The sequence below is a fragment of the Calypte anna genome, chromosome 1 (genome assembly GCF_003957555.1).
Source record: "Calypte anna isolate BGI_N300 chromosome 1, bCalAnn1_v1.p, whole genome shotgun sequence".
NCBI lineage: Eukaryota > Metazoa > Chordata > Aves > Apodiformes > Trochilidae > Calypte > Calypte anna.
Genome location: NC_044244.1, coordinates 57856780 through 57873103, shown reverse-complemented (window position 1 = coordinate 57873103; position 16324 = coordinate 57856780). Strand labels below are relative to the sequence as shown.

The 16324-nt window shown below is 37.6% G+C and overlaps 1 protein-coding gene across 2 annotated transcripts in view; it reads right to left on the bottom strand.

Annotated features, from left to right (window-relative positions):
* The window catches only part of KIAA1549 (KIAA1549 ortholog), a 160391-nt gene that overhangs the window by 54950 nt on the left and 89117 nt on the right, over positions 1–16324 (bottom strand). For both annotated transcript variants that reach the window (XM_030469139.1, XM_030469138.1), the window contains exons 4-7: positions 11580–11757; positions 10606–10733; positions 9086–9269; positions 2055–2114 (exon numbers count right to left, since the gene is read on the bottom strand). In XM_030469139.1, the coding sequence (XP_030324999.1) occupies positions 2055–2114; positions 9086–9269; positions 10606–10733; positions 11580–11757 (550 nt within the window). The remainder of the gene's footprint in view (positions 1–2054; positions 2115–9085; positions 9270–10605; positions 10734–11579; positions 11758–16324) is intronic.

The following is a 16324-nucleotide window of genomic DNA, read 5'->3' as shown; positions in this document are numbered from 1 at the left end:
ATCACAGAACAAAAAAACCTCCAAACTCTTAGGAGCCTTGCTCACTTCACTTCCCAATTCTAGGTATTCTAAATCACCCGGGCAAGCCTACTAGAAAGCCCACTAGATTACCCAGAGGAAATCTCTTAGAAAAAACACATAGAGAGCATGAAAAGTGTGGACCTTTACCAACAAGATAGTATCCAGTGCAAAAAAAGTGAAGTGAATGGAGCAACAGTCACTCAAATGACCTAATTAAACAACTCACTGTTGAATGCAGTAAAATAATTCAGTTTGCATTCCTGAAGCTCTCTACTAAAATGGTTTATATTTTTTAAAAGTCCATTTTTCACTGTTTTCATGTTTATTTTTTTTAAAGTGTGGTGCTTAATAAAAAGCCATCTGACTAGATAAAATCAATTAAATATAATTTTGTTTTAACGTAAAAAAAAAAATTAAAACAACTTTTTGGATTCAAAAATTTCCACTACAGATGTCAGAAAAAGGAATTATTTTCATAATTTCTCAGGGAACTGCATCTGCCTTCTAAATTCAATCTTTGAGAATTAAATAAATTAAAATAAATAGGAAGTGGCCTAAGGCTATTACAGACAGCATGCAGAAGACCATTCTTGCCTGTGTATTGGATTTCAGTATCAAAGAATTATGCTTAATAGCATGAACATGTATTCTCCAACTAAGAGGGACAGCTACAGAGAACATTGCATATCCAGCTACAGAGAGCATTGCACATCCCAAGGTTTTATGACTGTTGGGATATGTGCACATGCATCTAGCTAATCTAATATTAAAATATTGTATTTGCATGCATGAATTCTATCAGTATCCTATATAATGAGTCATTACCCTTACAATGCAATATACAGACGGAAAGGACTGACCCAGCAGCCAACGTCTGCTCTTCCCAGGCTCCTTGCAAGAAATGGGTTTAGAAAAAATATCTCTACAGAAAAAAGGTACTGCAACTGGTTTTCAAAACTTTACAGTCTGAAATCTTAAAAAAAAAAAGCCAAAATGACATGATTTCTGAGTTGGATGGACCCTCTTCTTTCTGCAGCATCTAAGAGAACTTCCAGCAAACGATGGATAACAACCCTAAAGCTGAGCAAGAGAGGATGTGAGTAAAACCAAAAAAGCCATCATAAATCTTTAAGGAAGGACTGACTTTAGATGTGGGATACACACATTACTGTCACATTACTGAACATGATCTGGTGTTGTTCATCTTTCCTCCCTGAAACAAAGTTTCAGCTTGGTTTTCTGCTCAAAGAGTAAATGGGGTCACTGGTGAGGAGACAGGAATACCTGAAAAAAGAGTTGGTCTATACTACTAGTGAACTGTAGGCAGACAAGTTGTGGGAAGAAAAAAAATTTATCCAGTGGAACATCTGCACCCTAAGAGAAAGTTTTCTAGGCACAGCCTGGTCACAGTTCAGGCTTTCTGCTTAAAAAGGCAAAACCTGCAGCATACAGACAACCTCAACAGCCTTTGAGCATCTAAATGTGACTGCCCAACCACATCTGTGAGTTACAGAATAAAACTTCCAGAAGATTTGGGTGGGAGGGATCTGCTGTGAATGGATCAGAAGAAATCAATCAAATGTGATTAAACTCTTTCATGTACTTGGCTTGTACCTATATTAATTCTGTTTTATTCCTAGCATGTTTTGGTAGAAAGTGCCACATGAATACAATATTGAATTTTCACTTTAAGTAAAATAAAAATCTAAAATCAATGTGGTACATTGACAGCATGCAGAGTGGACATGTTAAGCTTGACAGTTTAAGCTATCTCATGAAGAATGAACTGCTTTACAGACAAAAACTACTTAGTGTTCATTATCAAGGAATTGCAGGAGTTAATTGTAGACCTGGGAATTATATTTCCCAGATATTTCAGGTCTCTTGGCCTTTGGGTTTAGAACTTATTCATCTTAGGCATGTTATTACCTCATGAAAATGCAGCACCCCTAAGCTATTGATATTTATGCAGGTTAGTTATCCTGCTAACAAAAATAATTGCACTCCTACTTATTCACAGAGACTGTACATACCTGTTCTCACCCAGGAAGATTTCATCAACTGAGACACATTAAGCTTAGGATAATGAAAGGCTGAGGGGAAAACAGAATGAAAGAAAAACATTGGTAAGACCAGTATTCTCAACACCATATACAAAAATAGAAGTAACTTCATAATTTATACTGTCAGTAAGCATCTTATTTACACAGATGTATTACTGCTCCTGAGGCTACACAGACACAATGGGAAGGAAAGTGCTCTGAATATGCACTCCCCAGTTTGTCTCTGCACAAAAAGAAGCTAACTGAAGAAGACAGATTTATTACCTGAAAGGTTTTGAGCTGCTGTACTGAGGTCATCACTCCTAGAAACTAACAAGCTTGCTCTGTGAATTGTGACTCTTACTGGCTGGCTGCATGATCTGACTTTTGCTCAAAAGGCAATGAGGCAACTCATGAGTCTCAGAATAAAAATGAGACCTTCTCTGAAGCAGAAACTACACGGAAACACTAAAAGTAAAGGAGAAAACTAAACAGATCTGATTTGTGTTTCAGAGTTGTTCTCAGGGGTAAACATTTAAAAAACAGCACCTTGTTATTTTTTTTTTACAAAAATTACAACTAAATCCATGTAGGAACATTGTTGCAGACAAATCTCATGGCTCTTCTGTTTGGCTTAGTGGCTACGAGCTTTTTAAATCTCTCAGTATTTCAAAAAAACCTCTGCACCAGAGTGAAATCCTTGCCCCAGTGAAGTAAATAATACTATATCCACTGAATTCAGTAGGGATAAGATTTTTCCCAAGGTTTCCACTGGAGAGCAGTAAAGACATGTTGGGAAACAAGTGAAGATGGGGGCTGGGCCAAGCGTTTCCTTAATGGAAATCTTAAGTTTCACTATGGCAATAAGAAAAAAGAATGGTCTTAACCTTCTCAAAATATTTATTCCAGGTGCAGCTTGCTAAGCATTATACAAAGGTTAATTTTTAAGCCATTTCATTGGCAGAAAGAACGTGGCACATAACAATTAAATTACCTGGTCCATGATAGATCAGTTTAGAGTAAAGATGTATGCCCAGCTGTGGACTAGTTTGGCACTAATGCATGTTTTTAAGAAACAGAAAATTAGCATTTTTCTAATTTAATTATGCAACGATTTGTAGGGGCAAGAGCAAAAGAACCACTAGTTACATTACACCTTTTATTTTCATAGATTTATAAGTAGTCATATGGAAAAAAATGATTGGTTATTCCACCTCTATTTCAATAATAGCCTCACTAGCCTCAAAAGAAACAACTGGGAGGTACTCTGTGACTTATTATTCAGAAGGACATCATAGAATCATAGAATCATAGAATTGGCTGGGTTGGGAGGGACCTCAGAGATCATCGAGTCCAGAATATGGTCCTTTATTCTAAAAGGAAACATTAGGCCTCTATGCAGTGATTGTGATGCATCAAATTTTCAAAACTCTCAGACACACAAAAAAACCCCTCACAGACCATTTAAACACATTTATTTTTGGAATCCTACTACACAATTCTTCTGATCATAGCTTTTAGATTGGAGTACTATTTATTCTGGTCAAAAAACCTGAACAAAAAAGCATAAACTAAACGGCATCTGTTGTTTTTCCAAAGCATGGAAAGAGCAAGATAAGAAAATCAAAAAACCTTTGAATGGCCCTAAAACTTTGAAATGCTAGCAGTTTTGAGTTTTTTCTTCTTTTAAACCAAAATCATGTTTTGCCTGAATACTTAATGTGCTCTTCACACTTATTCTAATTAGTACTTGAAAATTACTTAATTCATGCAAATTGCTGGCTGACTATTCACTTAAACTTTTCACGGAATTAATCGAATTTAAAAATAAAACAACTTGAACAGAAAATCTTGAAATTGAAAAGGAAGATGTGCTGTGATCACTGGCAACTAAGGCTGCGTTCTAAAACCTGATGAAGAATTCACTAAATGGTGGATGCTTCTGCAACTGAGATCATGGTCACAAGTCAGAAAATCCAGGTTCCAACTCCTATTCCATAGGTCACTCAAGGGTGTCAGCAGCACACGTGGCCAGATCCTGAGCTTAGCTGCAGTCTCAGCATTGCAGCAAGACCTATTTGCAAGATTCCTAATGCCCTCCAGAACTAATGACTAAAACAAGCATGGACTGATTGTTATTCTGAGGGGGAAGCTGGAGAGACAAAATGCAATTATTAGTTAGATCGCAGCTGGTCTGCTAATGACTCTGGATGCATTAATGAAGTAGATGTTATCATCATCAGAAGATTCTAACTCGCAGCCCTGAAACACCATACTGTGTAACAGCATTTACCCAATGCTGACTGAAAAGGCAAAGGGTCACCCAGCCACCCAGGAGCTTTTTGACAGCAGACTGAAGCACACCACTTGGGTGACTTTGGTTTCACCAGATGCTCCAAGGATCTCCCTGATCCTCTCATATGGAGCTGTGTGGAACCATGCAAGATAGAAGGGCTACCATATTGATTGCTTTTATTTCTGATAAATGGAGAAATAGAAATAGCATAGAGAGAATGCAATATTTGGAATGAGAAGGCATCAACTGAAAAATAAAGATTCCATGCAAGTATTAGGGTGTGGGCCATAAAAGAACTCTGTATCTGTTGGAAGTCTGATCCAGAACTGGCCCAGATGAAAGTTGCCAAATATTTCTCCAGCCTTTGCACAGTATTATACAATTTTACATTATCCTACTGGCCTTTCAACATCTCCAAAATATCTGAAATAGATGCTGTCCATCAAAGTTCTACTTATGGTACTGAAAAAATAGCAAGTCTCAAGGCAACTCTATTTAAAGCTACAACAAAAACAGAGATTTATTAAAGCTAAGTTCATATTCCTCATCTAGTCCACAGCTAGCCCTTGAGAAATCTTCCAGTCATAAAGAAATATGAAATGTATTATTTCCTATTGATTTTAATGAACTAGCACCCAAAAAAACTGCCAAGACTTGGTATTCTTTCTGCTGACCTTTAATTCACCTAACCAGCTTACAGTCTAAAATGTGAAATACAAGGAGGACAATCCAAAATAAGCATCCAAAAAAGTATACACTGAACACCTGAATGTAAGCACATTGCCAAAGACACCTAAGAATTATGTGGAGGAAAGAAAAGAACTCTGTAAGCTGCAAGGCTTCTCCCTTCCAGCAGCTCTATTCCTGCATAGAATGGCCCATTCTGTCAAACTAACAACTTTTCAGTATGGACTTTGACTCTAAATCAATGGAAAAAGCTGACTACTAATTCTTGTTGTTAAAAAGGTACTGCACAGGGACAACCCACACAGTTAGAAGTATAAATAGGATATATGGGTTATGTTAAAAAGCCCATGAAAAGACTGTGTGTGAATGGCCATGTGAAGTGAGCAAGCAGCAGGGAAAAAATGCGTTCCTTGGACCAAGACTCACGTTTGGGATACTGAAGGCAAAGTCTCACTGCACTTAACAGTGTTGAGATACAGTGATATTACACAATCAGCTTTCCTTTAGTATGAATCAGCTTCAACTCTCTGACAGCTCAGCTTACCTGGAAATCAGTTCTTTTTCTTCAGATGCAGACTATAAAACTTCCAAAATCATAAACAGAGCCCCCAGGGGGGGAAAAAAGTCACCACAAAAGAGTACTTCCTCTTACCATGTCTGACAAGTAAAGCACAAATGGCACAAAACAATATGGCAAGGAACACTTCATATTTATTTATAAACAATAACAAGAATTGTTTATATATAAATATCCAAAATTTACATGGAAAAAGTAGAAAGTTGCATGTTAATTTGCACAGAGCAAGGCTTGTCTAAAGATCTTCACAATACCTTCCCTGATACAACTCCTCTATAAAACAAGGGACAGCATAAAATTAGTGTTCAGGGCCTAGAAAACAAAAACATTTAGACATCTTCCTGTCAAAGTAGCTTTGAGGATCTGGCTGTTGGTCATCCTCAACAGACTGCTGAATAAGATGTCTCAAGACAGATCTGCCCAACACTGCTGAGCCTTTAGACATGATTTCTGGCTCTGAATCCTTTAGAGATCTAAAATCCTTTGGCTCAAAATACAGCCACAACAGTGCAAAAAAACCTCTAGAAACAACTAAAAATAACCAAGTGTGATTGCCTTGCTTATAAAAGCTTGTGAACTACATTCACTATTGTGTTTGCTGACAGATGGACCCATAGCTCTAACCAGCTGAGAAACCGTGTTCCCACTTTGCTGTACAGTGAGGACAGATGTGCTGAAGCACTATTGAGACCAAACTAGACAAGTTAAAATCAAAATTAGCTCAATCTACAGTAAATAGAAGCTCCTGTAGCATCAAGACATTGACAAGAAGCTCCTTGATTTAGGGCATCATGTCCACCACAGCCTTGTGGTTTCTGCACTGTGAACTTTGGGAAGATCTAGTAGGTCCTAAAAATTCTGAATTACTAAATTGAAATTCCATATATTTATTTTAATTTCATTTACTACATGTATTATGCTTATTTTAATACAACATTAAATGTTTTGAAAATTCAGTCTAGTCGAATTTAAAGTTTGTCTTAAAAATTTCTGTATCAAACAACCTAAGAGACACCACTCTGGCCAAGATATCTGAGGCAAATGCTACGCTCTGCTATGCAACATCCATTCCATGAATACAGGAGTATGATGGGGTTATTGAAGGCAAGGGTGTCTGCATAGCTTGTTCAGCTCCATCATTCCTGCTACTGGGGATATGTGTCAAAGAAACAAAATTTTTCAAGAGCTCAAATTAGGACAAGCTCAGAATAAAGTGTGTATCACAATGACCTTCGTCACCACTGTCTTCCTACACTAAGAGTTTGCTTGAAGATTTGAGGTTTGGTATTGTTTGGGAGACTTGGCGGCTTTGAGGAGAAAAAGAGGAATTTTTTGTTTGTTTGAAGTCTGGAATTTGTAGGAATGAAATTACCATGCTGTTGGCACACTCCTTTAAAACCTTCAGCAGGAATAAACAAACAAATCCTGAAGCTTCAGAAACGAAGTTATAGAAATAACTCTCACAGGCTAAATTTGCTAGGCTGCAACAGCTATCATCTACATTAATTTATTGCAAATCCTCAAAGTAGTAAGAGAAGGAGAAGAAATCCAAGTGGGACCTTTTCCAAAGGCACTGCCTGACCTCTTCAGTCATTCTATTTTGCATGACTTTCTCATTAACAAATGAGCTGCCAACACAGTTCCACTGGCAGCTCTCAGGAACCAGCCCCATAAACCAGGCTCTTCATGCATGTAGATAACACAGGGAGAGCTCAAGCTATAAGGTACTGAAGAAATTACCTTCAAATTTCCTACGTACTGTCAGGAAAGGAAAATAAAAAGAACAGTGTACATGCATTTTTAGTAGTAATGTTTTTCCCCTATGACCATCCTGTCTTTCAGGATACACTGGCCTTGGTAGAAATTCCTATCATTTAGTTGCATTATAGTTCCATCACACAACCCAGAAGATGGATTCTCAGCAAGGAGCAACCTAGAAATTCACTACAAACATTGCTCCAGAATAGGTGGACAAATGAAAAAACTAGGACTAGATATGTGTACATCACAATAAAAAAAAAGACAGTGAAACTGAAAATATTACCCAAGAGACTACAAGCTAAATAAACTCTAAGGCAAAGGTGCAAAAGACCTGACATAGAACAAAGCGAAATGTCTTTCAAGCAATGAAGGCAAGAGCAACATTCAGTTTGAATTAAGTGAGAGATAAAGACCACGACCTGAGAAGTTCTGTAGCCTCAGAAGGAACAGAAGAAATGCTAGTCAGCTCTGCAGAGGGATTCTCAAAGCTTTCTGATCCTGGCTATTAAATACAACTACCACAGCACAGGTATAGCCTATGTGAGACCAAACGAGAACAGAAATGTTGAAAGGAAATAATCTTGCAGACATTTAAAGAGAATATGGAGAACAACCTCTGTTGACAATCACTCTCTTTACAGTTTCTTCATTGATATCCTACTGCACAGTTGCATAATGAACAGCAGATACCATTAGGCCTGATTTTCCACTAGACCTTAATCTGTATGGTAGGAATCACTCTGTCGGATGTTATGCACCTATATAACCAACAAAAATAACTGCAAATTAACAAAATGCATTGGAAAGCACAGTGAAATAGAAGAAATAGGGCAGTAATGGGCTGAGTTAACAGTAATACCCACAAAGCAGGAAAAGCAAGTACTGTTTTCTCATGAACTTGCCTACATTCACAAGCCATTTCCATCATGAACAATCCATTACTGTGCAAGGATAAGTGTTGACTTCAGAAAACTGTCTTATTTATGAGATTGAGGATATCTGAAATATCTAACCAAACATAAGATGCTAAACCTGAGCATCAAGCAAACTGTGATGCAGGCAGTTCCCATCAATCTATGTTTATGATTGCCATAGGCTACAAAAACTGACTTGCAATGCAAGTTGTACATAAGAAACAAGAGATAAACTTAAAAGGTAATATCTTAAAAAGATAATAGACTACTCAAAACAACACTGCTGCTAACAGATAACCAAGACAGACTACATGGGTTTATGAAATCTTGCAATGGCAGTCTCTCAGGCTTTCTAGAAATCAGTCACAGTTAAGTTCAGAGCAAAGCCCATGGTAATAAACCCTGCTGAGAAGCTTGGAAAGGCCCTTGTATACATAAATAACCACAGAGGCACACCTTAGTTTGCACTTCATAACAACATGGAAGTGAATTTTGTTTTTTTTTTTTAAATCTGGACTAAGACCAATGTACTAAAGATTCCAAGTTAAGCATAACTAGCCCAGCACAAAAAAATAAGGGTGGTGAGAAGAGCAACAAGCTGCTGTAACACTCACATGCAAAGCCTAAGCAGAGAGGGGAATGGATTTGCTTGTAAGAATTCACAAAACAAGCTAAGTACATGAAGCCACATTATCCCTTATGCACAAAATTACTTTAAAATTGCAGAGAGGAAAAAAATACCTTGAAAAAAGGTATTTCGCAGTCTTGTCAAACAGCAAGTACTCACGTTCAGCAATTTGCTGCACAGGAAAACCCAGATAGAAGCTGAATTCCACCACGGACAAGTTTCTTAGCTGCTCACTGACTTCAGACCCATTTAGAAAACCATACCTATCTCTGATGGCAAAAACAATGCTCACAGGGCCTTGTCGAAATGCTGCACCAGGCCTGCTCAGAGTTATATTCAGAATCTGAAAAGCCAAGATTGAATCAGGGTCAGCAAAATCAATTCACTAACATTTCCATTCCTTCTTTGAAAGACTGGTTTTTTTTCCTAATATGAAGAGGTGGCAATTCACATCAAAACAGAGGAACATCTATTCCAGACTGATTCACCCTGCTGAGTCTCAGAAGAGGCAAAGTTACATGTGAATTCCTCTTCTAAGAATTATCCTATGCAATCATAATCCAGAATGATCTGAAAGCTACAGTCCAGAAAATTATGAAATAAAACACCTAGAGAGATACCAAGATAAAGCTACTTATAAAGAAATTTTAAATGAAAGAGACATGGAAGAGACCATGTAAAGGCACATTCTGAAAATAAATGTTTTCTTGGTTAAAATGTCTGGCACAACACCTGCCCAGCCCCTACCACTGGCTAGAAGCCTTATTTTGGCACCAGTGTATATGGGAACTGTGTTCATGCAAACAAATCTCTTCCAGACAGTAGGCAAGTATTTAAAATAAGTTTGCTAAGCTAATAGTCCAGGAAATTGTTTTGTGTGTTCTGTCTTTAGTCTATTGAGTCACATTCCATCATTCAGTTGTACAGTTCTGAACACTTCACTACATGTACAATATAGTACTTTTATTAATATAAAGTTTATGCCATTTTTCTGGTTTTATTTTAGGGTACCACAAATGGGCATTTACTGTGTCAGTTTAATAACACAGCAAGTTTTTCACTAATATTGGTATGACAAAAAAGATAGAATAAATGTAAGAATTACGACAGGAGAGGGAGTTGGTTTCATTAAGCTGAATTACTTCCTTTCCAGGGAGTTTTAAGCCCTGCTATGTGATTGAGTAGCCAGTGCACACACAATTCATTTTATATATGCAGTTCCAGTAGCAGCTGCCATGGACGTCATCTACTGCTGTAGGTATTTCTAGATCTCAGAGGCAGCTAATACACCAAAAGGCAAAGTGCATAAAAGTCCTATATTTCCTAATAGGAACCTCTTAATCACACCTTACTCTAATAGTAAAATCTTATGGAAATGACTGCAATAAGATTTGAGGCAGCCTTTGTATGTATAATTATAAGCCAAATTATATTGAATAATGTTTTTTGGATATAAATCATCATCTTGGATCACTTTTTCAAAAAACTTGAAACCAGAGGGATAGGTGGTACCACATTATTTTGTGGAGGAAAAAAAATAAATCATGAATTCATGACAAAGCCTCATATTTCTCCATGATTTAGATGGCAAGTGGTAGCCAGTGAAGACCTAACTTGTTTTACTGGCTGGTTGAAACACAGGACAAGCAAAGAGACACAGATCAAGCTCATCTTCTTACCTGGACAGTGAAGTTGTAGAACTCCTGGCGTTTGCTCACCTCCATGAATGCCATTGTCAGCCCTTTCTCAATGCGCCGGCTGAAGTTGCAGAACCCAATGTCCACATTCCGAGGCACAAACTGAAGCACTGAAAGTAAAGGGTACACACAGAACAGTACTTCCTTGAGAAAAAACAGAACAAGCAAAAGACTTCACAGAGCTACCACTTCTTCATGAAATTTGGGATGTATTCAGTGAAACCCCCCTCATGGGTAAAAATACAGTCCAAAAAAATTCTGTGTTGCTGCAGTAAATTCTCTACTCATTAATATCTGTTGCAGAGCCATTAGATTACCAAAAGATACTGGAGGCAAAATATCCACTTTTTCCTCTAGCATTCTGGAAAACCTTCACCACACACGGCTTATTGTACAGGACTTGAGAGATGATTCAGCCACACTGAAATCCTAATACCACTAATTTTAAGGAAAAAAAGCAATAAGCCTCTTTTTCTTGTAGAATGAAAAACAGTATTTAGCTTGTCTAAAAGACCACATATTGGGTCCATTAATACCCGTTGGTAACAGTCTAACTCCTGCATTATGAGAATCCTGAAAAGTAGCATTTAAGGTAAACATATTTTGAAACTTGTCTCGGGCACTACAAAGTAGTTGCACTGTGATTTTAGGAGCAAATGTTTCATATAATTTCCTTTCTCCTCCCAATTTCTGACGCAATAGAAAAAGCACAACTATTTTGCAATATGTAAAACACAAAAAAACAGAAAAAAAAATGGAATTATGGGGTTAACTGTCTACTATTTTTCATCTTTCAGCTATGGATCCAGCAAGTATTTAATGAAAAAATCAAAAATTAAGATTCGCAACAGTAGAATGCAGGGTTGTGAAACGACCTTGCATACTTAATCACAAATGAAGAACTGTGAAACAATATGAATCAACATTGCCTCCTCTGTGCATCAGGTAGAACTCACCTGTCTGAACTTGGAACCTGTTATCTGGCACAGTGAAAGAAGGATGCAGTGAGAGGATCATGGGGGTCTCCCCACGAAGAAGACTGCTGTTCACAAGCACATTTATGACAGCTATTGCCGTGTAAACAAAAGGACCTGATGTCACCAAGAAAGCAAACTTGGGTGCAATTTTATAAACCTAAAAAAAAGAAAAAAGAAAAAGAAAGAAAATTCAATATTATTTTTTGGCACTTCAGACCCACACTGCCTTGTGCATTTCAAAGCCACATCATCAAGAGCTAGGAAAACGCATCTCTTCATTTTTCAAAGAGCAGAAGCATAGACATTCTGATAGAGCTATGCCTTGTAGTCTCTGGCAACTTCTCTATGCTAGGTGCACCTACTAGAATCTCTTCAGTACCAACCTCAACACTTCTTCACTTACCACATCCCAGCATAGCAGTATTCCCCCGTGCCTGTATTAGCCCAGAGTACATAGGAGGTCCCATACAAAACTGCTGCTTACTTACTGAACTGCCTACATATCTTCTGCATTTCTGCCACATACTGCACAGCAAATACATCCTATGACATTCATGTGTGATAAACAAGAAGCAAAACACACATAATCTGTGTTTTAAGGATATGCTTTTCACACTCAGGAATGCTTTCTTCTAGAAACACTTCTATCTGCTTACTTCAGCAGAGTTACTACAATTAGAGTTTTCCAAGTCACCTCCTCATTTTGAGTCTTCTTAAAAAAAAACTGATGATTATTGGTTATTGTGTTAAAGGAAAAGATTATTGTATATAAACCCAGGTGAATGTTTCCATGCAAACACACTTATTCACCATTTCTCTGTCAGCTAAGTAAAAACAAACTGAAAGCTTTTTTTATTGTAAACATATTGGAATGTCTTCTCTATTCTGGAGAAACTCTCTCAATTTCCAAGACACCTATTTGCCCTTATTTTTTTCTTTTTTGGTTTACTCCCCCAGTTTGCTTTATTGCCCTAAGGCAGTCAACACTACAATATTTATTTTGAGACATACAACATGATAGTCTCACAAATACATAAATAATCTAAACTAGAGACCTAAAAGTTCTCATAAATGTGCACCTCCTAGCTGAAGAGATGCCAGCTCCTTGCAGGCTTTGTGCTAGTGAAGGGATGTGTGAGGTATCTTCAACTTCACGTTCAGTGCTACAGAAACACACAGTGGCTGCTTAAATTGTGACCTTGTTCCTTACTGGCATCTCTGCAACAGTACAAAGTGATGGCCATCACTATTTAGATGAGAAAGCAAGCAGCTCTCCTGTCCTCTAAAAACATGCATTTCAAAGAGATAAACTTCACCAGAAGAAACTACTTCAGTAGCAGAAGGAAATTAAAAAAAAAATTATGCTGATCATTATTCCTTTCTTCTTCTTAGTCCACAAATACATGAAGCATCCAGCTTTTATTTTAAATGTATTTGGACCTACAGAATTCAAATTTGTTTTATATGAATAATATGCACAGCTCTTTTCAGTTCTTCTTATCTGGAATTTTATCCTTTTATCTCGGGATGAAATGAACTCTGTAGCTTCAGTTTGTCAAATGGAAACAGCAGTTATAATGGGTTGGACATGCCAAAAGAAAGTTTCCCATTACTTGCAGAGAGAATTTAAAAGGCAAGAGAAATTAGAATTACAAATTTTAGTGACAATTTGCTAGTAATTTCTAAGGCAATATGTGCTGAGGAAGAGAGGCCTAGTGTAGCCAGCATATACTTATGCACTGGAATTAGGTATTTCAGACAAAAAAGTTTAACAACTCAGCTGTCTTGATCTCTCACCTGTTGCAGTGCACCACAGATGTAATGAACAGCCCCCTGAAATTCTGCATCCAAGTTTTCATCTTAACAGCTAACACCTTTTCTCTTTTTTGCTTTGCCGCAGCAGCAGAACTACAGCAACCTCAGAAGTATGGAAATTTTTAAAAAATCCAGCCTTCATGTGTAATTTTGAGGCAGGTAGATTAGAACCACTATGGGTGAAATCTACAGGTACTTCTGCTTGAGATATTGCAGGGTTGCATTGGGTTAGCTCTCTACAGCCTAATTCAGATGACAGAAATAATAGGGCTATGCCAGCATGATGCTGTCTACAGGCTAATTCACAGAGGAGTTTGCAAAGTTGTCTAGGAGAGATGAGCACAGCTCATGACTCTTGATTCATGAATGAGAAGAGCTCCTCTTGGCACAGCTCTAACAGTTCACAACCCCATCCAACACACTCCTGGAGGTTTCACCTCTGCTGCCAGCACAGTTAGATGCTAATAAATTAGCTAGCTGGACCACCACGTTTTAGAATGCCACCTAAGTAAACAAGTACAAATTTCTTATCTCAACACATCAGGCCATAAAGCCAGAGAAGCAAGCAAAACTCCCTGTGCACTTGGAAGCCATTCTCTTAGCAAAAGCAGAAAACTTCAATAAAAACCTCAGCAGAGCACACTTACACCTCACATTAAGATATCCCTTCTCCAAAGTGCAACTGCTCATCCAATTCTGATAGCATTTGGGAAAAGTATCATTGCATGCTAACTCTGTCCCTTATGATGTTTCCTAAGCATTTGTTACTGATTATGGTCTGCTAATATTTTTTATTCGATGCACCTTTGCTACAAACTCATCCATCCCAACCCTCCGCTGTATTATGCTGTGTAAACATCTGGCAGAAAGCATAAACAACCCATGTCCTCACCACCACCTTATTAACCATCCTGTAAAGAGCCTGCAGAGAGCATTTAACTTCCTGAAGAGGGGCTCACAGGTCTTAAAAATGAAACAAAGCTTCTGCTTCTACACACGTTAGGATCCTAAGGTAACAATTCTCTCACCGACTGGTACCGGTACCAGTCAGAATTTAAGCAGCACTCTGTAGTGATGAAGCCAATGCAAGCCCACAAGGTGGCACCTCTGAAAGAAGCACCTGACTGCCTGAGAACAAACTGGTCTCCTGATTTTGGGTTATAGAAAAGAGTACACTAATGACAGGCCCAAACTCCCACATTAAACAGAGGAACAAAGTGGCTGAGTAATACATTAGACTGTGGGATAAAATTTCCAAGCACAAATGGGGCCAGGAAAAACCTTTTTTCCTGTTGGCATGAACTTAATGGCACCAGGGGTCCTGGCAGAAAGTCACTGCCAACACTATTTTATTTCACACCCCAGTGCCACAAAGCAAAGTCAAGTGAACATTGTATAAGGGATCTAACCCAAGTGTCATAAGGTTTACATTAGAGAAAGTTGAGAAAAATGCCTCTTATTAAAACAATAGTGTCTTATTCTTTTTCAGATGCATTACATTGAGACCAACCGGAAAAATCTTAAAAATTTTAGGTTATTCTCACTTTACTGTAAGGACTTTTGCTAGGAAAAAATCAACAGGTTTTTTTGTTATGCAGGATTCAAGACTGTCGCCTATTTTTTTTTTTTTCTTTTTTACCCCACTTCAACATCTCAGAATGTTTGAAATAATAAAGAAGCAGAGACTGAATTGTCAACTGAAAAAGTTGGGAGAACAAAAAAGTTTTAATTCTCCTTCCAGTGTTAAACTTGGTTTGTTCTTAAAACAAGCAGCAGTTATGTCCATTGTTACCATGGATTTTATTTTTAAAGCTTACATTACTACCATGTTAGACTTAGCAGGACTATCTCCTGATTTACTGTGCATTACATCACAGCAAGGGAACAACATCTGTGAGCTGTAATAGGAGACAGTAAAAAAGCAGCTTAGAGACGTTTCACTGCTTTACCATAACTTTCAAATGTACAAATGGTTTCTGGGTACTCTTGAGTAAGAAAAGTCAGCTCTGTTTGGTTAAGTATTGCAATACGGACAACTTTTGTTTAAAATCGTGCATTACATCACCATTAAACATCCCAATTCTGTAGATGGCTCTTCATTAAAAAAAACCCAGTTTTATTAATACCTCACTGTTAGAGGCAAATACATTAGCTAGTGATTTATTATATTGCAAAACACATACCCAAGGCACCAAAAAGATAACATGTATGATAGCAGCATTTGAGCATAAAATACGCATAAGTGATACAGAGATGTTTTCTCCTTTTGATAGAAAAGAATTTGCAAAGAATGAAGCTGGAGTAACTGCATTATTTATAAAAACAGTTGCTTCTGAGCAGCCTTAGGGCAAAAATATCCTACTGAGAGCTTTACAAGGCAATAGTGGGCATGAAAGGAAGGAATTTAAAGGGAAAAATATAAAGACACAAGATATCAAATTTTGACTCCAATCAACCTTCAAATATTTAGCACCAGATTGTGTCTTACTGCTGGTAATATTATGAGGATAAGCACTTCCATATTATTGAGGCATATAAGGTCACTGAAAATAACTGTACTCCATCATTATGAACTTTTTACTTCTGCCTATGCCAGTTTACACAACCTGAAGGTGTAATTCACAAACCAGAAGGAAAATTACTTCTTCCAAAAAAAAAAATCCTACCTTATAAGCAGGTATTGCTAAAATGATCTAAGCGAAACATACTTTAGAGAAGCAGCTCACATAAGCTGAAGTTTAGGAGAAATTTGTTAACACTCCTATTTCACTAGTAGTAAAGTATATTCTCGAACGTGACACCGAGTTGTCTAATAACTGAGTGCAGTGATTAAGGCAGGAGCTGTCAAGACAGCGTTTCCCCAGCAAAAGTGAAGAGGCAGCATGGGATTCTGTGCATGGAGAAACACA